General features: G+C 36.3%; 3 protein-coding genes across 4 annotated transcripts in view; 2 read left to right on the forward strand and 1 right to left on the reverse strand.

Moving 5' to 3' along the window:
• Positions 1-24,646, forward strand: part of LOC306850608 (dihydropyrimidinase-related protein 5-like) — a 618,334-nt gene that overhangs the window by 399,923 nt on the left and 193,765 nt on the right. The gene's annotated exons all lie outside the window — the stretch shown is intronic.
• Positions 582-7,592, forward strand: LOC306850550 (prostaglandin reductase 2-like). Of its 2 annotated transcripts, XR_013782416.1 has the most exons (10): positions 582-779; positions 916-1,034; positions 1,236-1,427; positions 2,841-3,011; positions 3,915-4,124; positions 4,205-4,326; positions 4,683-4,770; positions 4,854-4,893; positions 5,005-5,175; positions 6,797-6,896. XR_013782416.1 is itself a non-coding variant. In XM_079386231.1 (9 exons), the coding sequence occupies exons 1-9, from the start codon at positions 740-742 to the stop codon at positions 5,067-5,069; spliced, it is 1,047 nt and encodes a 348-aa protein (XP_079242357.1). In that variant the 5' UTR covers positions 582-739; the 3' UTR covers positions 5,070-7,592. The 2 variants fall into 2 exon arrangements, 1 of the variants encoding a protein (XP_079242357.1); XM_079386231.1 differs by having other exon boundaries at positions 5,005-7,592.
• On the reverse strand, positions 5,958-23,958 carry LOC306850549 (transmembrane protein 62-like). Its single transcript, XM_079386230.1, has 14 exons — positions 23,619-23,958; positions 22,095-22,206; positions 21,864-22,001; positions 19,948-19,993; positions 19,629-19,770; positions 19,423-19,547; positions 18,044-18,166; positions 17,726-17,881; positions 17,390-17,549; positions 15,844-15,957; positions 15,328-15,412; positions 15,136-15,231; positions 10,046-10,164; positions 5,958-9,972 (listed from the first exon to the last, which is right to left on the reverse strand). Exons 1-14 carry the CDS (start codon positions 23,790-23,792, stop codon positions 9,652-9,654), a joined length of 1,911 nt encoding a protein of 636 aa, XP_079242356.1. The 5' UTR covers positions 23,793-23,958; the 3' UTR covers positions 5,958-9,651.

A 24,646-nucleotide genomic window follows, 5' to 3' on the forward strand; every position in this document is an offset into this window, starting at 1 on the left:
TCCTCGTTGGTAACAAGAGCGCCACCCACTGCAAATTGCACAGTGATGTAATTTTTATCTTGCACCTTTAATACAGGAGACACCTTTAGTGGATGCTGTGGCAAATTTACGATCAAATATATATATATATACAACTCCTCATCCTAATGTCACCTGTGCTAAAAAGCTATTACTATAAAAAAAATTATTTAGCGATCCCATATGAACTCACATGGTAAAGATTTGTACTAGTGTCCAAAGTAAACACACACGCTTTGTCCGAATCATTCTTGTGAATCGTTTCTGAATCAATCGAACCTTCTGGAAGAACTGAATCAGTCCGAGAGCTTCTCGATATCGAGACTCATATCAATTTAATAAAACATGAAAACGCTTCAATCAAAAGATTAAAAGTTTAAAGTAAATTCAAGTTATATTTAGATTTTAAATGACTTTAGAACTAATTTGGATATGATATAATTATTGTTATGATGTTTTTAAATGTTAATGTGCGTTTAGTAATAAAAAGAACCGGTTCTTCGAAATGAACTGTTCAAAGGAACCGATTCTCGAGTCTGAATTCCCATCATCACAACACATGCGACCAGATCTTTAAAGCTCATGCAGCCAATCAGACGAGCTCCTGCTAGTCACGTGATTATTTCAGGAAGCAAGGCAGTCGCTGCAAACAACATTTTTGAGAGTTGCATTACATTCAAGTTTTCTTTTATAAAAACATTAAGTAGTAAAAGAAGGGAAAATGTTAAATGTAAAAAGAGTTGTGTTGCACTCTCGACCAGGTAAGCCATGTTGACGAATTTGCTAGTTTACAAATCATTAATAATAACAGTAGTCCAGTATTCATTGATAATACTGCCCCGCATGTTTCTCCAGAGCTTAAGTTAATGTTTTTACCCCTATAACTTATATGATTAGGAAAAAATGGTCATCCGGTTCCAGAGAATTTCTGTGTGAAGGACATTATGAAATCAGTCGAGCTGAAAGAAGGACAAGTGTTAGTCCGCACACTCTTCCTCTCAGTTGACCCTTACATGGTGAGATGACCTTACTTGTGTTTATTATTGAGGTTTCATAAAGGAAAATCACGAAATCCATTCATGTCCTGTGGGAAATACAGTATAGTTTACTATATTCATATAGTGAATATTTCCTATCTCAACCTATAATCAATATACAACCAGGCATTAACTTATTCACTAATGCATGAAACAATATTAACACCAATCTCAATGCAGCGCTGTCGCATGAATGATGATACTGGAGCTGACTACCTGTTGCCATGGAGATTAGAGGAGTGTGTGGATGGAGGTGGAGTTGGTGTAGTGGAGGCCAGCAAGAATCAGGCATTATCTGTGGGCACTACTGTCACCTCCTTCAACTGGCCTTGGCAAACCTACGATGTGATGGATGGCAGCCTTTTGCAAAAGGTGTAGTGTTCATTTTGGCTAGTTTGAATAAATAGTCTTAATGTATGTGGATAGGAGGTGTGTATGGATATGTACAGTGCCGTAAAAAGGTTTTTACCCCCTTCCTGTTTTTTTAATTTTTTTGCATATTTGTCACACTTAAAAGATTCAGATTATCAAACAAATTTCAATATTACACAAATATAATGCAATTAAATACAAAATGCAGTTTTTAAATGATTATTTAATTTATTAAGGGAAAAAAGCTGTCCAAACCTACCTGGCCCTATGTGAAAAATGAATTGCCCCCTCCTGTTAAATCATGAAAGAACTGTGATTAACCACATTATTTTAGAAAGTTGAGTTAACTTTCACTAACAAAACCCAGGCCTGATTACTGTCAGACCTGTTGAATCAAGAAATCACTGAAATAGAACCTGTCTGACAAAGTGAAGCACTTGCCTCAATTAAGGTCAGTGTTCAGGATTCAACAATAAGAAAGAAACTGGGCAAAAACGGCATCCATGGGAGAGTTCCAAGGCAAAAGCCATTGCTGACCAAAAAGAACACAAAGGCTCGTCTCACATTTGCCAAAAAAATATCTTGATTATCCCCAAGACTTTTGGCCAAATATTTTGTGGACTGATGAGACAAAAGTTGAACTTTTTGGAAGGTGTGTGTCCCGTTATATCTGGCGTAAAACCAACACAGCATTTCATAAAAAGCACATCATACCAAGAGTCAAACATGGTGGTGATAGTGTGATGGTCTGGGGCTGCTTTACAGCTTCAGGACCTGGATGACTTGCCATAATTGATGGAACCATGAATTCTGCACCCTATCAGAAAATCCTGAAGGAGAATGGCTGGCCATCAGCTTGTGACCTCAAGCTCAAGCACACTTGGGTTATGCAGCAGGACAATGATCCCAAACACACCAGCAAGTCCACCTCTGAATGCCTCAAGAAAAACAAAATTAAGGTTTTGGAGTGGCCAAGTCAAAGTCCGGACTTAAATCCAATTGAGATGCTGTGGCATGACCTTAAACAGTCCTTTTGTGCTTGAAAACCCTCCAGTGTGGCTGAATTAAAACAATTCTGCAAAGAAGAGTGGGCCGAAATTCCTCCACAGCGATGTGAAAGACTCATTGTCAGTTATCACAAACGCTTGATTGCAGTTGTTGCTGCCAAGGGTGGCACAACCAGTTATTAGATTTAGGGGGCAATTACTTTTTCACGTAGGGTCAGGCAGGTTTGGACAGTTTTTTTCCCTTAATAAATGAAATCATTATTTCAAAACTATGTTTTGTATTTACTCAGGTTATCTTTGTGTAATATTAAAATTAGTTTCAAGTGTGACAAATATGCATAAAAAAAAACAGGAAGGGGGTAAAAACTTTTTCAGACCACTGTATGTGACATGCTCGTTCTTGCAGGTTGACCCCGAGATGGTTGATGGTCACCTGTCGTATGTTCTAGGAGCGGTGGGCATGCCTGGCCTCACTTCTCTTTTAGGTGTGAGAGAGAAGGGTCATGTGACTCCAGGAAGCCACCAGACGATGGTCATCAGTGGAGCAGCTGGAGCTTGTGGGTCGATTGCTGGACAGGTAATATGTAAATGTAAATATGAAATCGTCAGTTTTGTCAACATTTTTAATTTGATGCTCATTTTTTGTTTGAACTGTTAATTTATTGAAAAAAAAGGTAACATTAATATAGTGACCAATTCTCACTATAACTAATTGCTTATTAGCATGCATATTATTAACATATTGGCTGTTTATTAGTTATTATTCTACATCCCTAATCCAACCCAATACCAAAACTTAACAACTACCGTACTAACTGTTAATAAGCAGCCAATTAGGAGTTTACTAAGGAAAAAGTCATAGTCAATGGTTTGTTAATAGAATTGGACCTTAGAATAAAGTGCGACCAAAAAAAAAAAAAATTCATATATACATTCACTTGAATACACCTCTTCTATGATGAGTATTTTTTGTCAAAATTATCATGGTAATACAACTGATTCAATAATAAAGAACAGAACTCATTAAATAATTAAATTCTTGCATGTAAATTCTTAAATATGAACCTAGTTTAGTATAATCACTTCTTTTTTTTTTCACAGTTTTGCAAAAATATTTTGTATAGCAAATCAAAGTCATTTGGTGCTATCAAAATTAAAAGAAAAAAAAACATAAAAAAAAGGAAATGATATCATAGACAGGACCCCTGAATAACTGTAATTTTAAAACTGTAAGTTCAAATCAGACATCTTATGATAAGACAGGTTGAAAAATGTTGTCTGTTGTGACTCCCAGGAACTTAATAATATTTATTAATATTTCAAGATTTGTTGTATAAAATATAAATAATATATAAAATAAAATATAAATAATGCATATCATAATAAAAATAAAAAAGTTTACATTGAATATGGCATACTGTATATTTTGTGATACATTACTGTACATGTGTGATTTTAATTTTGCTCTGTGTTGTTTAAGATCGGCAGACTGGATGGTTGTGAGAGAGTCGTGGGGATTTGCGGCTCTGACCAGAAATGCCAGGCCTTGGTAACAGAACTGGGTTTTACAGCAGCGATAAACTACAAAAAAGGAGATATCAACTCAGCACTGATTGAGCACTGCCCCACAGGCATTGATATATACTTTGACAACATAGGCGGTCCTATCAGCGATGCTGTTATATCACAGGTTCAGTATGTCCTGCCGTCAGTTTTTATGCCAGTTTCTGTGGGTCATTTGTGTTAAAGCGCAATACTCTCCCTGTGCAGATGAATCCCGGTGGTCATGTGATTCTGTGCGGCCAAATATCACAGTACAATAAGGATGTGCCTTACCCACCTCCTCTTAGTGAGGATACCCAAGAAACTTTGCGTCACAAAAACATCACAAGGTACATGAAAATAGCTAGTAAAACCTACTTTGTTGATTGTATAATCAGTTCAAGTTCAAGTCGTGTCTCGCAGGACCACGGTGCTACATACTAGTTAAACATAAGATAAACATACAACAATGCAAGTATAAGAATAAAAATAGAGTATCTGACTATAGACAAAAATAGACCATCTGATTATACATACACTATAAATACTATAACTACTATACCTAGTTGCCTAGACATACACAAACTGAGACTGTACAAGAACTTTACATATATATTGTACATGAAATTGTGTAAAATTGTGTATATATTTCGTACATTAAATTGTTGTGCAGATTAAAGAGAGAAGCAATACAATGTGTTCACAGGGAGAGATTTGTTGTATTGAACTACATGGAGAAGCATGAAGAAGGTCTCATGCAGCTCAGCCGCTGGGTAAAGACAGGCCAGATAAAGGTAAATCTACCACAGTCATTTTTCCTCACATGAAAGATGCCATAAACTTTTTGTACATTGTATCTCTCCTCTTCATTTTACAGGTGTTGGAAACTGTTGTAAATGGTATAGAGAACATTGGAGGTGAGAGTTTATTATTGTTATTATTTTCTCATGTATTGAAGTGTACTTTGCATACATATTGTATGAACTGTCTGTTTATTTTAATGGATGTATGCACTGTGCATATTTCAGAGGCGTTCTGCTCCATGATGACCGGAGGCAATATCGGTAAACAAGTTGTCAAAATTTCAGACTGAGTCAAACATCTGCATCGGGAGGCCTTGTGGAGGGGGTGCAGTCATTATAAACCTGGGCTGGTAACTAAAAAGGACTCTCAAAAAGGCCTGTCCCTTTAAGTGTGCTGTAAGTCATTTTGAATAAAGGCATCAGCTAAGTTGACCTAACATATTTAAAATAAAATAAAAGGCATAGTTCACTTACAAATTTTAATTTTGTCATCATTTACTCACCCTCATGTCGTTCCAAACCTGTATGAGTTTTTATGTTGAACATAAAAGAAGATATTTTGAAGAATACTGGTAATCAAACAGTTGATGGTCCCCATTGAATTCCATAGTATTTCTTGTCCTACTATGGAAGTCTATGGGGACCAACAACTGTTTGGTTCTTTAAAATTCTTCAAAATATCTTCTTCCGTGTTCAACATAACAAAGAAACTTATACAGGTTTGGAACGACAAGAGGTTATTTTTGGGTGAACTATTCCTTCAATTTAAATGAAAATAAATGTAATAATGTAATAGTGTCAGTTTCTGGTAATATATAGATAGGTTCAAGCACTGATTGAGGTTTGACACTGAAAATGCACATATATGTTCACCAAGGCAGCATTTATTTGATCAAAAATATTGTAAAAACAGTAATATAGTGATGTATTTTTATGATTTAAAATAAGTGTTTCCATTTTTAAAATGTCCTTTATTCCAGAAATTATTCTAATATGCAGATTTGCTGCTCAGGAAACATTTCTTTTTATGATCAAGCTTTAAAAACAGCTGGGCGGCTTAATATTTTTGTGGAAACGGTGATACGTTTTTTTTTCAGGATTCTTTGACTTTTCCTCCTAAAATATTTTAAGATGTGAACGTCTTGCCTTCACGTGAAAAAGAAACAACAAAACATGTCACAATATGAAACCCCTTTACTTTGTTGTACATAAATACAGCCAGATAAATCAATTCCAATGCAAGATGATTCAGAGTTGCAGAAACATGACAAATATAAATTGAGGTCATTTCATGTGGGAAAACAACATTGTCAGCTATAAAACAGAATAAAGAATCTATTTTTGGACGTATTTTGTGGTGAAGCCAATTTTTACAAAAGAATTTGATTAAATTCCAAGTAAATATGTATTCATTGTTCGCACAAAAGAAATGTTTTTGTGCCTTCCACAAAACAAATGTGAACAGCACTTTCCGACATGAGTGGAACTACAAAAGCCACATGACCACAGTAACCCAGAATGCCCATAAAACAGTGCAGAACAACTAGAAGGAATATACATTACAATATCAATGTGGATGGATACAATAACATAATTAAAAAAGGAAATACAGTCATTTAAACCAAATCACATTCAAGCAGATATTTCATCATCAAACATTCAAAGTCCTATTGGTTCACCACAAATCTAGATTAACATACCGAGTAAATGTGGAATCTTCTAAAAAGGTTCGTTCTCACCATCATGTGCCTTAAAACTGCAACAAAACTCTTTCAAAATAACATTCAGGGCATTGAAAGACAAACTAGAGCAGCCTATTGTTCAAGTCTTTACTTTCCTGAGAGACAACAGAGACCTTGAGTGACCTGAAACAACAGGAATGTCAGTGAATCCACCAGAAACTCTTGTCACAGCTCTTTCTGTCACCTGTCAAGTGCATTATGAGGGCAAAAAACACAGACCTCAATGACAACACAGAGTTTCTTTTCAAACTAACTGATGGCCATTGTGTCCCTAGGTTGTTTGTGTGGTCTGCAACTGTGAAAAACGAACTATAAAAGAGCTGCTTCACAACGTTTCTCTAATAAACGTAACAGAATTGTGCACATTTGATTATTTCCATGTGCTCAGTGTCTTCTTCAATATGTTACATTGGGATGTTCCCTTCAGCAGTCCAAAATGTCTGGCTTCAATCTTCAGCATGTGTTGAAGTGGTCATTATTAAGTGTATTAACTGTGACTGTGCAACAAAAATGTTCTACATTCATGCTCATCTATATAAATATAGTGGTTTCGTCCTGTGGAATATGTATTTGAATATGTACAATCAGTTAATTGTTGATCAAAATGAAGTTCTTACACTGTAAGACAGTTGATAAAACTTACAGTCGTGCAGGGAAGAGGCCACACCAAAACCTATTACACAGCTCTTCGAAATACTTAAAGGGTTAGTTCATCCTAATGTCGTTCCAAGCCCTTTCGTTCATCTTTGACACAAATAAAGATGTTTTTAATGATTACTGAAAGATTTCTGTCCCTCCATTGAAAGTCCATTCCAAAAATTTTGGTTTGTTCTCATCCATCAAGCAAGTATGGTTGGCTCTTCATTTGTGTTTCGAAGATGAATGAAAGTCCTACAGGTTTGGAAGCAATTGAGTAACTGATGACTTTCCATTTTTGGGTGAACTACCCCTTTAATTCTGACATATTCTTGTCAAGGTTGGCATTCTGTGTCTATACTGCTAAACTATACAACGGAACATTGTCCAAGGCCATGACTTGTCCCTTTTATCATGATGCAGTTTTCTACTAGCAATAAAATAAAAAAAAGCTCAAATTCAGTATTTATTTTTAAGTAGCGGTGTAATAAGTGAGATAATGTACAGTCATCTAGTCATTTTAGAGTTCTGATTGTCTAATCCAGGGGTGTCAAATTCAGTTCCTGGAGTGCCTCTGTCCTGCAGAGTTTAGGTCCAACCCTAATTTAACACACCTGAACCAAAGTAATCAGGGTCTTCAAACTCACTAGAAACTTCCAGGCAAGTGTGTTGGAGCGAAATAGGGCTGTCACGATTCCTTGATGTACTCGATTTTTACAAATCCTCTTTTGCATTTTGCCCTTGTCGAGTAACCGGCAAAGTGGTGCATTCCACGGATGAGAATCCATGAGATGCATTATTAGACCATTTACCAAGGCTACATGATATATAAAACCCATTTAAAAATTATAATAACGCATAATGCTATTGCGAATTCACATACGCTATGATTCAATTAATATATCCGCTTTATTTACAAGCGTGTAGGTTACTTAAGTGCATGTCAGAGCGGTTCAGTTCACAGTAAATGCTGCTCCAAACAAACTGTTATCATTTGCATGCATGGAGCATCTCAAACTCCATTTCTGCATACTGCTGAGTTTGGGTTTATTATAACATTCATCTGGGAATGCAATGTGCGCCACTTCATCAGATTTGTAAGGTAAATCATTTATAAACTTACGCAAACACGAGAATACATCTTTCTCAATATGCTAACTGTCAATCACAATTTCAAAATAAAAGTGTAAACCCTCGCTCTGAGATTTGATGTCCACATATTCAAGAAATTGTTGTAAGAAAAATTAAAGATTAAGTGGACATTTGAATTAAATGTTGTTTGGTCAATATGTGAGTGGCGCCCTCTGCAGGCATTTGTTATAAAAGCGTCTGATAAATGTATAAATGTAAATGTCCTAAGACAAGAATGCATTTTGGTTTTAGGATAACTTTGATGAAAGGTTTTGATCCACTTCAAATGATGACTAGTGTATATATATTTTAAGTAATTTTAAAGGCTATTGTTTGCATAGGTCGATTTTTTTTACTACAAAAAATTAATTACAATAATCCGATTAATCGTCAGAATAATCGACCGATTACTTGATTACCAAAATAATCGTTAGTGACAGCCCTAGAGCAAAACTGATATTGGCCCTCCAAGAGCAGGATTGGACACCCCTGGTCTAATCTGATTGGCCGAGCAGCGTTCCATACAGAGTTTAAATCTGAGTGTTTCTTGGTGACATGCAAAGCTTGATGCTTTGGCTTCTTTTAGAGCTACTTTCATTGGTGGAGAAAATAATTTATAGCCAATAATGACCAGCTTCATCCCTTAAATTATCCTTCACATATTATACCTTGTCTACAGGTGTAAATATTATATCATTCCCTCTTTACAGTGTAGTTTATATGCATTAAAACAATATGAGTATTCATATTGACTGATCAGTGGCAGTTTCATGCAGAAATATTAAGAATATCAGGCAAATCTTAATATAAGGTCTTATTCCTTTCTTGATTGCTCCTCACAAACAAAAACAAACATAATTTGACGAGTACTGTACATAATGTGCAGTTTATCAAAGTAATATGTATGCTTAACCACACACATCTGGACTTCAACACTGCTTAATGTAACGTAATAAAAAACGTAATATTAATATGTAATTTAAAGAAATAGCTTAATTTAGCTCAAACAGAATCATTATGATTTTATAGGGATCTGAACACAATCACTTTTACGGCAATTCACTGAACGAGCCGTATAACAAACTCTAAAATTACTACATTGGGTTCACAACGTCAGGAACTGGCTATAAAAAACTACCAACGTGTTTTAGTATCAAAGGAGGATCAGATCCAGGTTTGAAATGGCTCCGTCATCCACGTGTGATGCCATCATCGCTCCATATTAACTACAGACTATTTTCTCTATCCTAATGTGTGATGGCAATGATTGGCAATCCGGTGACCATGAAGACAGCAGTGAATGGAGGGAAGAGCTTGGCACAAAACAACGACACAGGTGAAGGCCTCTCTTCAGCTGTCACCGTCACGACGGCCGGTTGGTCTTGCTGCCACCGGAGAAGCTAGGAGGTGTTCCCCACCATGCCTTGTACACCAACAGCAGACCCATGAAAAGGGCCCAGGTACGTACGGGAGAGAGGAAGAAGGCCAGCGGCCCGTAGGTCTCCAGCAGGAAGTAGCAAGAATAGGCCTGCCAAATCATGAGGACCAGCATGCCTATGTGCATCGCCAGAGTCCTCCAGCGGCTGCCTGGCCGACAGAAATGCGAGCGGAAGCTGGTGCCGCGACACCTGTGGTGAAGACTCCAGCAGAGGTAATAAGTGAGAGGCATATTGAAGAAGAGCACCTGTGGATGACAGACAGCATGTTACGACTCGGCCGTTACGATCAGTATGATCTGCCCCTAGATCTTGAATTACCTGTGTGACTCCCACGACATAGGTAAGACTGCCTTCAAGGAAATGGCCATCCACAAACACACCAAAAGCAAAACAGGCTCCATTGTGTCCATCAATAACTTCTCCAATGAACCATGGACCTGAAAAACCAGAAGACAAAATGCACTGTTCTTTCTTCACAGTAATCACAAGGACATGTTGTGACTGAGTTCATTCTGACACATCTTCATTGCGCTCTTGAGCAAACCAAGTAGAGCTACACAATTATGTTCATAATTTCCCTTGATATTGTAATCATGATTATTCATTTCAGATTGCAGCCTTGTAAGTGTCACAACAAAAGTGACACCTTCAAAAATCCTGTTTCTGTCAGTGTCATCATTTACTCACCCTCATGTCATTCTTTATTCTATGGATATTTTGAAGAAAAACACCTTTGTGTTTTTTTTTTTGTCCATACAATGAAAGTCAATGGGGCCCAATCAAAGTCTTTTTTTGTATTTAATCTATTTTTGTGTTCCACAGAAGAATTAGTTATAATAAATATACATTTAGAATGTGACAACATGAGGATGCTGAGAAAAATTATTTTGTGTAAACGTCAAGAAAAAATGAAGTAAATACTACATAAAAACAAATGTAATTTCTACATTAAATAATTTAGTTCAGGCAATAATTTTAAAAAATAAAGTAAATTCTATATTATTACTCAATTTAAGCTTGTAGAAATTAGTTTGAACTTTTAAGCATATTTTACTTAGAATTGTTTGTTATGTTTACAAAGATTCTATAAGTTATGATCCCGTTTTTCCCATCGTGCACTGGGGCATGATTAATTAAAAAAGGTAAAAAATTTCACTGTTTTCGAGTTGTATTTACACTATTTTATGGTTGATTTTGTTGTTAGGTTTAGTAACTTGCTGTTTTGGGAAGGTTACTTTGGAAATGTAATAGGTTACAGATTACAAGTTAGATTACTTAAAATTTAATAAGTAGTGTAACTTTTCAATTACTTTATTAAAGTAATGTAACTGATTACATTTGATTACTTTTCTAAATTTCTAATGTTTTCAACTGTTAATCATTTTCAAACATGTAAACCAGGCAGGGTTAACCTTACAGTAACACTGATAACTGTCAGACTTCGAAATCCTTCATCTCTTGAATTAAGATTATAATATTTTAATTTTAAAGGAGATATTGGATGCAAAATATCTTCATCTGCATATAAATGTGCTTTAGCAGTGTGTGGACACAACCACCCTACAATGATAAATATTTACTTTTTAATCCCCAAAAACCTAAACAGTCTCCATTATCAAGCCATTTTGATTTTGGAGTGAATACCAGCACTCTCTTCCACCTTCATTACCACGACTGAGGTGAGACCCTTGAGCAAGGCACCAAACCCCCAACTGCTCCACAGGCGCCGCAGCAATATGGCTGCCCACTGCTCCGGGTGTGTGTTTACGGTGTGTGTGTTCACTGCTGTATGTGTGCACTTGGATGGGTTAAATGCACAGCACAAATTCTGAGTATGGGTCATCATACTTGGCAACACGTTACTTCACTTCACTTCCACTAAATTTATTTATGTCTGGCTGCGCAAATCATGCTTTCTGAATGAGGGACAATTCAAGACAGGTTTTGTCAAAAAGTTGAAACTCAAGGATGGATCAGTACCCATTGTTCATGATCCAGCTGCACCTCCAGAAGAAGTAAGTCTCACTTTTTATTTTTTATGATTATTTGGGAATCGCATTTGCTCTTCCATATAAGAGAGGGGCGGGGTGAGCAGAGCTCATTAGCATGTAAAGAGATATGCACCGAAACGAGTCGCTGTGAACAGAGCTGTTTTTGACAAGGAAACACTGAAAACTAACAATGCCTTAGAAAGAAACAGTTAATCTTAAAAAAATAAAGCATAAACCCTATAGGAAATATAAAAGTTATCGGATAAACATGTTATAAACTTCTGAAACATTGGTGTTTCATATTTTAGAGCAGTCACTGCAATTTATGAAAGAACTCAATTAAATCTGTATGTGGGAATGTGTGTGAAAAAATCAGATGTAACCCCCTTTGTAATCATTAACATTTTCATAAGTAACTGTAATTTAATTACATTTTTTCTTAGTACCTGTAACTGATTACAATTACTTTTATTTTGTAATTAAATTACGTAATTCCATTGCATGTAACTAGTTACTCCCTAGTCTCAGCTTCTGACGTCACGCCCACCGAACATAAACGTCTGATGCATATGGCACACTTTTCTGAAAACACTTCAGGAATGTCGAAGTCCTCGTCTGACTGGTTGAATTAAACCGGATTTCCGGGAGATGCGAGTGTCGCGTTTGTTTTCGGTCTGCCGGGAAACAAAGATGCAGTGGCGCCAAACCCTCTCACGAAAGAAGAAAGCCGTCGTGTTTACAAATGTGACGACGAACACTTATCAGGGTCAATAAATGCTGGATTTTCAAAAGTATGTGAAATATTTAAAGTTTGCAGCATAGAATCTTTAAAATACATCCGAGAGTGTCACACACCGGTTTGTTATTGTGGCGACATTTCCACGCCCCCTGAAACGTGACGCTACCCGAAACAAACTATGATTGGTTGTTTGACATGTCGGTCAAATGGCCTTATGGGCGGGCCTTGGCCAATGAAACCGGCCATCTATTCCAGACCTTCAACCGTCAGTCTGAAGGTCTGGCTACGCGAGACTAGTTACTCCCCAACACTGGTTGAATGTAACTTCAGACTAGGCCTGTCACGATTCCTCGATTCAATTCAAGTACTCAATTTTTTAAAAATCCTCAACTGCATTTTGCCTATGTCGACTAACCGGAAAAATACTGGAAAAGTGGCGCGTTCCCTGGCGAAGAATCCATAAAACTCTTTATTAAACCGTTTTCAAGGCTTAATTATATATTAAACTAGTGCTGTCAAACGATTAATCGCATCCAAAACAAAAGTTTTTGTTTACATAATATATGCATGTGTGCGGTGTATATGTATTATGTATATATAAATACACACAGCAGACATGCATATATTATATAAACAAAAACTTTTGTTTTGGATGCGTTTAATCGTTTGACCGCACTATATTAAACTTACTTAAAAATCATAATAAAGCATAATGCTATTGTGAATTAACAAACACTACAATTTAATTAAATAAATACATGTGTGATTCAGGTTTAATATATGTGCTTTAATTATTTATACACGTGTAGGTCACATACGTGCATCTTGGAGCGGCTCTGTTCCCAGTAAATGCTGCTCCACAAAAACTGTTATCATTTACATGTGTAGAGCATCTCAAACTCCATCTCTGCATATTGTTATGAGTTTGGGTTTTTTATAACGTTCATCTGGGAATGCAACTTGTGCCATTTCATCAGATTTTTAAGGTAAATAATTTATAAACTTATACAAACACAAGAGAATACATCACTATCTTTCTCAATATGCTAACTGTCAATCGCGACTGCAAAATAAGGAAATTACAGTGGCTGTAGCATTTCTGTTGTAAAGAAATGGCCAGATATTAAAGATTAAGTGGACACTTGAATGAAAGGGATAGTTCGCCCAAAAATGAAAATTCTGTCATTAATTACTCACCCTCATGTCGTTCCAAACCCATAAGACTTCAGTTCAACTTCGGAACAAAAATGAAGATATTTTTGATGGAATCTGAGAACTCCGTACGCTCTTCTGTGTTAGTCGCATACCAGATGCGCTGTATTCGTTCAAATCAAAGCGCAAATATACATAGAAGACGTATCCGTGCGGTGCGGCTGACACAGAAGAGCATACGCAGTTTCCATCCAGCGGATATTCTCCAAAATGGTGCTACGCTGACATAGAGGAGACGAACTGTTGAATAAAGTCGTTATTTTGGTTTTCTTTGCATACAAAAGTATTCTTGTAGCTTCGCAAAATTACGGTTGAACCCCTGATGTCATATGGATTATTTTACCGATCTCCTTGCTACGTTTCTGGACCTTGATCGTGTAAGGACCCTTGCTGTCTATGGAGGGTCAGAGAGCTCTCAGATTCCATCAAAAATATCTTGATTTGTGTTCCGAAGATGAATGGAGGTCTCACGGGTTTGGAACGACATGAGGGTGAGGAATTAATGACAGAATTTTCATTTTTGGGTGAACTATCCCTTTAAATGTTGTTTAGTCAACATTAAACAAGGATTAGATCAGGTAGTGAAGTGTAAAAACAATCGTCAGGCTGTTGGCGCCCTCTAAAGGCATTTGTTATAATGAGCAATGTATGATACTTTATTTGAACTAATTATTATTGCCTCATTGCTATTATATATTTATTTTAAGTCATTTTAAAGGCTATTGTTCACTTGGGTCTATTTTCATAACTACAAAAAAAATCATAATAATGATCCAATTACTCAATTAATCATCAGAATAATAAACCGATTACTCGATTAAACATCAGAATAATTGACCGATTACTCGATTACCAAAATAATCGTTAGTGACAGCACTACTTCAGACTCTCCTATGGATTTTGTACATGAAAATGGGTATTTGTTTTTTATTTGTTTTGTAATTTTTAATTTTCTTTTTGCAAAAATGACCCGGACCAAACATGAGGGTTAAATCTTGGTCATTTAGACTGGCTGAGAATATCGATGGGTAGATAGACTAATTTAACATTTCTGATTCACCGTTGCTCTCATGTCTGTTATTGGTTACAATGCTCAAAAAAAAATTCTAAAAAAAGGCTGTAAATATGCATTTATGCTGCAATTTTGCTGCAACAGAAGTTGACCTGCATTGAATACTGTACTTGGCACTTTCACTATTTTATTTTATTTTTAGTTTATCATTTTATTAGATTACCTATGCAGCCTTAAGGTCAAGGGTTGATTTTGGATATTCATAAAAACTAAGAGGCAATTATCTATAATATAATAATTGCCATTATCACTCATTCTCTCTTCTGAATGGTCAGATGGAAAAAAAATACTCTCTGTATAAAAAAAAGATTACAGGCCTTCTGCAGTGGTTGTTTAAGTCATTATGTTCCATCAATTTGTGAAACTGTTCAAGTGGTGTCAGGCGGTGACTTACCTAATGCTGTACACAGGTTGAACAGCATCAGAGAATAGAAGAACGTGTTGCTTTTACTGACAAGATGCAGAGACGTCCACGCTTGAGAAGACAATCCTGATGGATTATAAGAGTAAATAGTGTCAAGAGTAAATTATGCTCATGAATTATGCTCATTTATATTCACTTATAATGACAGGACAACAGAAATACCTCTTGTAGAAGATACGGGTATAAATCTGAAGAGCACAAGCCCAGCAAGGTTTAGTAATACTATGCCCACAAAGGCAATCCGTGCCTGTGGGAACACACACACACACACACACACAGAGTCATTGAGATGCATATAATATTCATTAACAGTAAACTATTGACTATAAACTTTTTATGTACTTTTGTGGTAAATGTGTTTTATGTAGAGATTTTATTGTTGTATTCTTAACCCAGACACAGACTTTCAATCTTATAAAAAGGCACTATAATATATTAATTATTCCATGTTTAAAGCTATGATCATTTAAAGGAATAGTTCACCCTATTACTCCCAAAAATACCTTAATTTGTGTTCCAAAGATGAACAAAGGTCTTACGGGTTTGGAACGACATGAGGGTGAGTAATTAACGACAGAATTTTCATTTTATCCCTTTAACTGAAGAGTGAAGTAAACAGCTATTTCAATATTTATTGTGAAATCAAATTTTCACGATGACTTGGTTTCATTTTCATACCAGTATGTAGTGGTCTGTAAGGAGGATGAAGGACTGCATGAAGCCGAAGCTGGGAGTGAGGTCTTCCTCCAGTGTAAACTGCTGCTCTCGCACTTTTGAGCGACCTGCAGAGTCCTGGGACAGGGAGAGAGAGAACAAGTGAGAAAAGCTCACACTGTGCCATTTTCTTAAAGTAACAACAGAACAATTTCTATATATTTAAAGGGGTCATATGACGATGCTAAAAAGAACATTATTTTGTGTATTCGGTGTAAAGCAATGTGTTTATGCAGTTTAAGGTTCAAAAAACACATTATTGTCCACATACTGTACATTATTGTTGCTCCTCTAAGCCCTGCCTTTCTGAAACGCATCAATTTTTTACAAAGCTCATCGTTCTGAGAAGCGAGGCATGCTCTGATTGGCCAGTTATCCAGTGCGTTGTGATTGGCCGAATACCTCAAGCGTCAGACGGAAATGTTACGCCCCTCACCGTATTGTGATGCCGTGCCCCAGCGCCATGACACAAAAACAATAAAACCCATTAGAAACGAGGCATTTGTTGCATCCAGTGGGGACATGATTACTGATTATAATGACTTATACTGTCTTTTTATGCGTTGCATCGCACCGCATAAACATTACAATGTCTGCATTTGTGATCGGAGAAACAACAAGCACTACTCTACACTGCTCAAAACTCACGTTTGAATCGTCAGTGGCAGAAACATACTTACAGGCTGTGAGTCAGAAACGTCAGACTGTCCCTGAAAAGTTGGAATTGCCCCACTTTATAGAAACAGCCTTTGAGCAAGCCAGCATTGTAGGCTAACGTTACTCTTCCAGGTTCAGGAAATAGTCCTCCGTAAAATGCGCTGCACACACTCAATATAAATATAACTTAACCACTGATTTGTAGTTGTGTCCTGTTTTGGAAGATCAAACAAAGTACTTTCACTTTCACAACGAAACACAGCGTCTCCAGGACATGACACCGGCGGCAGCAACAGTACTACAGCGAGAATATTGCGTATACATTTGGGCGGTGTTATGCAAATCTTACCACACAGTGACGTAGACGTGGGGCGTGTTTAAATGAGCCGTTTTAGGAGGACGTTGCAGAGTCTTAACTTTTATAAAGAATATCTCTTTGGTTTTGAGACTTTAGTCTTTGCAACTTCAGGGATCTTATCTATGCACAAACAGCTTGTAACACTCCAAAGAGAAAGGAAACAATTGTTGTGCAGTTGCTAAGGTTCTGAGTGGTTTAACCACATTGCTCTGTAGTTTCTAGGCTGTTCTGGAGAGTGTTTGCGGTTGCTAAGGTTTTCTAAGTAGTTTTAAGCATGTTGTTGTTCTGTTTTCTGGTTGGTTGCTGAAGTCCATCTCTATAATATTCTGGTCTCCAAATATTACTCTTACAAAGTCTACAGGACCAGGCAGAATTTGTTTGTCCAACTGTTTAGAAAAGCAACAGCACACCTCTTCTAAATAAGCCACATGATTTGAGGAATGAGTGACAATGTTTAATGCAAGAGCAAAATGATTTGTTCAAATCATTACCTACCTCTACGTTAACTCTGATAGTGTGCAGTCCAGTAGTGTATAGCGTTGGGTCCCATTGCAGCACATATAAAGGACCCCCTGCGCTAGACGCTTTTCCCAGTGAAACTCCATCCACATTCACATGCACAGCTGTGATTGGAGATTCAGAAAAAGCCAGGAGCCTATAGAATCGACACACGGCACAGACAAATTAGTGCAACCTCAAACTATGACATTCTTTGTAGGACAGAACAAGACAAGCATGCAGGGAATATACATAAACGTGATGAGAGATGATAATGTTTCATAAGTAAACATCTGAGCGCTTGAAGGTTCAAGAGGACACACACAGAGACACCTGATGTGCGTGGAACTGCGGATACGACCCAGAGGCTCCACTCCTGGGTGCAGGTACTGGGCGTCTTTGGGATTGGTGATCAGCACAGCTGGCCAGTCCTCAAACGTCACATCAGTGAAACTAAGCAGGTCATGGTCGAAAGCCAATATCCTGTACCTGAACCATGGGAGAACTTCGAGTCAGTGCATTTTTATTAGAGCTAGGACACAACGATATGTCTTCCTCATTTATCAGCTGTTGTTCTTGTATAACATAGTCAGCTATATTTACATTATGCAGCATTCCCTTGAGCGTGGGCCTCGTTCTTTGTGAACTTACCTGCGGTTCTCCATCCAGTCTCCCAGCTCTAACTCCAGCGTGCCTCCTTGATGTCGACTGTGCAGCACCGGCATGAAGCCTCCTAGTGTATGTAGGTGCCCACACAAATACGCCACGGCTGTACTGTAAAAAACAATGGATAAAATTTGAGATTCAGCAGAATATGATGAATATTATAAGACACAAGCTAATGCCGCTTGTTAGCTCTTTAGCATTATTACAAGTGTTTAACAGCACTGAATATGACATTATTATTACAGCATTTCAGACCAGAATTCATGCTAGAGAATCATGTTCTAGGGTTTGATGTAGGTCAGATGGCCAAATAGACATCGGATTTAGAATGACATTTGAAAATTCGCAGCCTCAGATGGCACAGTCACAGGCCATCCACAGGTTACTGACTGATTCTGATTCATACTGCACACAAAAATTGTATGTCCTTTTGCGAATTTGCAACATAGAGGTTTTTTTTTTTTAATCACAAAGAAACTAGTGGCTACAAGGTTTAAATAAACACTGGAAAGTTTAACAGGTTAATGAAATGAAATTTCATAAAAAAGTTAGTAGCAAATATATACATGCATGCATACATATACACACACATTTTTTTGAGTTACGTATGTAAAATAATTTGTATTCGCCTATTACTTCTGTACAGACAGAAATATAAGTCTATATATGGTCTATCTATAACAAAGTATATACGTCTATTTTTGTTTTTCTTGTGTTTTCATTACAATTGTTTGTAGAGACTTGATGCTGAAATTAAAAATATTTAATTATATTAATCTACACCACCGTTCATAACTTTTTTTTTGAAGAATTTAATACATTCATGAAGGATGCAGTGACTGTAAAGACTTTTACATTGCTTCAAACGATTTCTACCTCAAAAAAATCCTGTTCTTTAGAAAGTATCAAAGAATATATCAGTTTCCACAAAAAAATGTAATAAGCAGCTTTTAATAAGAAGTGTTTTAAATGTTTTTACTTTTTTCCATCACAGATTTTTTTTTTAAATATTTTAGTATAACAGTTAAAAATCATATAGACCCCAAAATTTTGAATAGTAGTCTATTTTTTTGTATACATAATTTATATTATTGTATTATAGTTTGTATATGGACTAAATTTCACAAACTCTATATATATTTGAAGTTGTTTTCTAATGTTTTCGTTATAGTCATATATAGAAATTTGGCACTGTCATTTAGTTTGGCACTGTCATTTTTTTAATCTAATAATCTAATTTCAAATAAACCAACCCCTAACAGAACAGTTGTTGGTCACTTTATATGCTGGTCACATGCTCTCTTCCTGTGTAAGTGGGCCGTTATTGGCGGTCAGTGGGGAAAATTTTCAAATTGGTTCCAAACCTCATGAGCTCTCGGATTCCAGGGAAGGGGGAGATGACAGTAGATGTGGTATAATGTCCAAACCAGATGGACTTGTTACTGCTCAGACTCTCCTCTCTAAAGGTCGCCAACATGTCCATCTGAGTCTATGGGGAACATCACATATGAGCCCAAGGGAAATGTTGTCATCACATTTACATAAGCAAAGCTAAAATAACCTCTCCTACCTGACTGATAATTCCAAAGAAGTTATAGGGTCGTTTGGGTCCAGGAGTCAGAGTGGCATCGGCACAAATGAAAGAGTAGTTCCCAAAAGGAGTTCTGTGTATGTAGTGGAAGGATCCAACTTTCTGATTGGCAGAGTATTTCCTAAGCATTCAAGAATGGAGATAAATAAGACAAAATGCCTTCCCAATAAGACCATTAAATGTGCATTTTTTTAAATGTTGATGTTTTAAATATCAAATTTAAATAAATGTTTTAATATCTGAACCTTCTTGGAACTTTATAGCCATTATGTTCTGCATTTGTAATATTTGTACAGACCTGTAATAATTGTTCACGCTCTCCAGTGAAATGATATTAAAGGCATCTGAGGAGACAAGAAGAAAATATAAATCAAGATTTCCTGGAAATGGTAGAAGAGCGTGGACAAAATAACTGATAATGGAGCTCTTATTACATGTCTGGCAGCTTTCGTAATGTAACACCAGTTACAGGACCTGTGGGGAAATGGGATAATGGGAATAGAGGAAAAATTATATGTGAGCTCCGGGAGTTCATTAGAGATGTTCATTAGCCTCCACCGAAGTCGATGCAATCTTCATAGCTAAATATTAATATAATAATATCAGATGAAACACAGCTGCTGCACAAAGAGATATATGTATATTTAATCTGTTCAAAGTAAATCTCATTGGTCCAAATCCTTCTCCATTTAACTGTATATTAAACATCAAATGTGTTTTGATTGGCTGGGATTCTGTTGCACTGCAATGCATTTTGTTTTAGCATGGATTTGTCATTGGAAACTTAGCATGTCAAACCCAGCGGGTTGCCTGTGGAGATATGGCGAAATACAATTCTTACAGTATAATGATTATAATGGCTGTTTCTCATGTAAAGCTATCAAATGGCGTTTGAATATGTGGAATGTAGTGCATGTGTACTTTTATGGCGCATTTTTCAGGGTTTACAGTCTGAATCAGCAACCAATGGAAAAGAGGAGCATGAACATTCATCTAAATATCTCCTTTTGTGTTTGACTGCCAAAGAAATCATATAGGCTTGGAATGTGTATAAATGAAAAAAAGAATAAAAAATGATAACGGTTGCCATTGTAACAAAGTAAAATTAAGTAAGCTGAAGTACTAAAATTACAAAAAAATTAAAGCCAAGTAGAAATATTTAAAATAAAAACTAACAAAAATGACAACAGCACAATAAAAATGTAACAATAAAATGAAACCTGAAAATATAAAAATAAAAGATAATTCAAAATATGTATAAATACTATAACAGCATATAAATACTGCTAAAATAACACTGCTGAAATATCATTTTTGGGTAAACTATCCCTTTAAATCAAGATAGGAAACTGGAGGAGTAATGATAAACATCCTCATGATTGCAAAGTTGTTATTAATCCACTAAAGTTTGTTCTGTGTCACAACAAGCCGGCAATATCCTGTTTAATAGAGCTGGGCTTCATTTCAAGTCATTAGTGTGACATAAGAGTGTCCAGCTGTCTTCACTCAATGTCCTTTAATTGTTTTATTGCCAACAGACACCGGGACAAAGACAAACAATTATTTGTCCCTGACCAACAGTGACGTGCAAAGAGGAAGCTTATTTCTGCTCTTTATTTAGCTCTCCCACCCAAACCTTCAGATGCTTTCAGAATGATTTCAGGAGGCAACTGACATTAGAAAACAAAGATAAAGTGTGTAATTTTTGTCATGTTCAAATATTCTTTTCTATCCCACTGTAATATGCAACTATAAGTGGGCTCCATTCATAAAGTGTGTAAACACTTCATTTGAGCCTGATACTGCAACATTGGCTCAACCAATGGTGTGATTTTGGGGCGGGGCTATCTGTTTCACTGACCTATGGCAGACAAGTGATCAACACAATTGTATTTCATTGTGCAACTATATTACGTTTTGGCGAATTGGTGGCTAATTGGTTGGAATTCATGCAAACTCATTTGTACATTTTTGTGCAATCTGCTTCTGCCCCGATTTATGTTTAAAGGTGGATTTTCATGCTTTTCAATTTTCATGTAAACTTTCATATGCTTCACATCATACAAATTCTTTTTTTTTTTTTTTTATCACTACCTCTTTTATAGTTATGTTTTACCATTGGAGTGTTTGGGTAAACCTAATTGACAATGACCGATATTTTCAAAACATCAGCCCTCGAAAATCATCATTTAAAATAATAATAATAATACTCACCATGGTTTCCTCGAATGTCAATCCATTTAGTCCGTTCCAGCACTCGTGATCTTTTAAGGATGTTGTGGTAGGACTGCCACTCCACTTCATGTTGAAGAGAGCCCATTTTACTCTCAGTCTTCGCATCTGTTAAGTCCCCTGTTAAATAAAGTAATAATGTGGGTTTGTGTTGCATGTATGTATAAAATCTAATTTGACTATGTATACAGTAAGTAATGTATGGCAGCTCACCTGTGGCCAGCACAAGATCAGGTTTTATCACATCAATAGTGTCACTACAGAATTTTTCGAAGTCTGGGATGCGCCTGGGATCGTGGAAACGACTGATATGGATGTCGGAAACCTGCACAGAGGAATCAGCATGTTTAGAAATCAGCTAATAATGAGGTATAACGCAGGCCTGTTCGTAGTTAACACAGAGTGTAGGAAATCTCACACATAAAACTGGCCTATTTATAGAGCGAGTGTCACTGGCATATTAGAGGAGGCATCTCTTATGTGTGAGTCAGTACACAGCTGAAGGTTTCATGTTTTATCATCAACTATGACACTAGGGCTTTATGCACACTGTATATGCATATCTGATGTGACAAGCTTTTTGTTTCCAGGACATCGTACATATTGTAGATAAAAATACCAAATGGTCACACTTATTAAAACTGTAATTTTAGTGTGCACAAACATTTCTAAGCAGATGAATTAAAGAATGATGCTATATTCTTACATATATCAATTTTATGACAATTGGTGTGATAGTTAATTTTTTTTTTTTATGTTTTACAACTTATGAAAGTCTACATCATTATGAATCAAAGAAATGTTTTAAATCATAGTTTCTAGTACACACACATATTAATTTAGTTTTTATAAAAATAATTATTGCATGTGTCTTTACAGGTCAAATCAGATTCATATTTGAAGAACTTTCCTCTTTGGCCTTTCCACATGTTAGACAGCTTTACACACTTTTTGTTACATATTAACACATATGTGCCTCAAAAATTATTTTACTTTTTTAAAGATTCAACCCTTCACACATGCTTTTTTTTGACAGTACAATTTTGCAAAAAGACTAGGAGATTTATGGATGAAATATGCATGAACTAAAATTGTAGCTATAAAATTTTCACTGATCATTAACTAACAGCTGAACAATACAGTTATTGTAAAATAATATATATACACACACACACACATTTAACTAAAATAAATGACATATTATAAAATACATTTTGCCAAAGTTGTGTCCCAGCATTCTTTAAATATTTATACTCAAATTGTGTTATTCTATTGCAAAGAGAAATACTGAATGTATAATATAATATCATATATTTTTGGACCCTATTAAAAACATTAACGTTAGTGAGCAAACCTCTTGTAGGACTACCCAATATTTTGCATTAATACTAACATTTATCAGTGAAATCAGTACTCTGTCAGTATACTAATGCTTGATTACAATAGACTAATCACTGGAAGTATGACACGTGTCCTCAAAAAAAAAAACTTAGCACACATAATAAATTGATTTAATGTTTCGTCGTGATCATAACCAATTTATTGACTATTCATGGTTATATACAATACAGCTATATAGGCTACATTCGATGTCACGTTAGATGTTACAATATTCTGGCCTTAAACAACCGTCTTTAATGCGCGAGCAATCAATTATTATGGCAGAACGCAAAATAAAAGCCATCCATGATCAGCCCATTGACAGAGTGACAGGTTTTTAATGACCTCTCTGCTCACCTGCACAAACCAGAACACAGCGTCCAGCTGCCCGCCGGGGTACGGGCCAGTCTCTCTGGGCTGGAGTACACTGCGCTTCGGGTGCCAGTCGCTGTCATAGCTGTCAAACAGCCAGGAAGTGAAGCAGGCGAGCAGCAGCCCAACAATGACCAGAGCCGCGAACAGCCGGAGCATCCTGCCGAAATCACGCTGCCTTCACCGAGATCCCGTCAAGCGCTTCTCTTCTTCATGCTGGAGGATACTAATGTGGGATTCAGACAGCCTTACATCCTCGGCTCTCGCTTCAGCGGACGCCAGACACAGCCGCAATGGACGAGCAAATCCAACATCATCCATTAGAAACTCCCGGATGGTAGAAATGAAACTGATGGAAGGAAAGAAAGCCGAAGGGGGCGGAGCTATGTGTTGTCTTGGCCCGGAAGTTACCACTAAATCATTCAGACTTAAAAGTGTTAATTTTTTTATTTAAAATATTAAATGTATTAGAAATAATATATTAAATTAATATGAATACATTAGATATTATCAAATTAATATTACATTTATTTAAAATGCTGCTAAACTATTCAGACTTGTCATGTTAATTTAAAATATTATAAATAATACATATTAAATGTTAGTAAATTAATAATAAAATTATTTAAACTATTTTATTACTAGGCTCTAACCAGGTGCCTGTTTCATAAAACAGGTTTTCCAAATAAGCCAGGTTTATTTCAGTTAGTCTGACTTATTTTCAATTGATTTGGTTCAAAATAAGTCTTGAGATAAACCTGGCTTGTTTGGTAAACTTGTTTTATGAAATAGCCCACTAGTTTGTTGGTAAATGATAATAATGTCTGTTGGCAAGAACTAAATTACAGTTGCGATTTAATTCCTTTCATAATCAGTCTGTGTTTTTCTCTTGTCGTTTCAATGCAAGCTAAATAGACAAGTGGTGCCTTTTTGATGCACGGCCTTGAAGGATGTAGGCACTAAAAAGACAAATATTGTAATGATACTGAATACATGAAATAATTTTGTAGCTA

Source organism: Barbus barbus (assembly GCF_936440315.1).
Source record: "Barbus barbus genome assembly, chromosome: 30".
Lineage (NCBI taxonomy): Eukaryota > Metazoa > Chordata > Actinopteri > Cypriniformes > Cyprinidae > Barbus > Barbus barbus.

What these genes read in the sequence shown, in the direction of transcription:
- LOC306850550 (XM_079386231.1), top strand. Translation starts at nt 740, where the DNA reads ATGTTAAATGTAAAAAGAGTTGTGTTGCACTCTCGACCAG. An exon ending in ATGGCAGCCTTTTGCAAAAG is followed by an intron (nt 1,428 to 2,840) that starts GTGTAGTGTTCA and finishes TCGTTCTTGCAG; the next exon opens with GTTGACCCCGAGATGGTTGA. An exon ending in TGGTATAGAGAACATTGGAG is followed by an intron (nt 4,894 to 5,004) that starts GTGAGAGTTTAT and finishes TGCATATTTCAG; the next exon opens with AGGCGTTCTGCTCCATGATG.
- LOC306850549 (XM_079386230.1), bottom strand. Translation starts at nt 23,792, where the DNA reads ATGCTCCGGCTGTTCGCGGCTCTGGTCATTGTTGGGCTGCTGCTCGCC. An exon ending in CTGTGTTCTGGTTTGTGCAG is followed by an intron (nt 22,207 to 23,618) that starts GTGAGCAGAGAG and finishes TCCTCTGTGCAG; the next exon opens with GTTTCCGACATCCATATCAG. An exon ending in CTATCAGAGTTAACGTAGAG is followed by an intron (nt 15,958 to 17,389) that starts GTAGGTAATGAT and finishes TCCCTGTCCCAG; the next exon opens with GACTCTGCAGGTCGCTCAAA.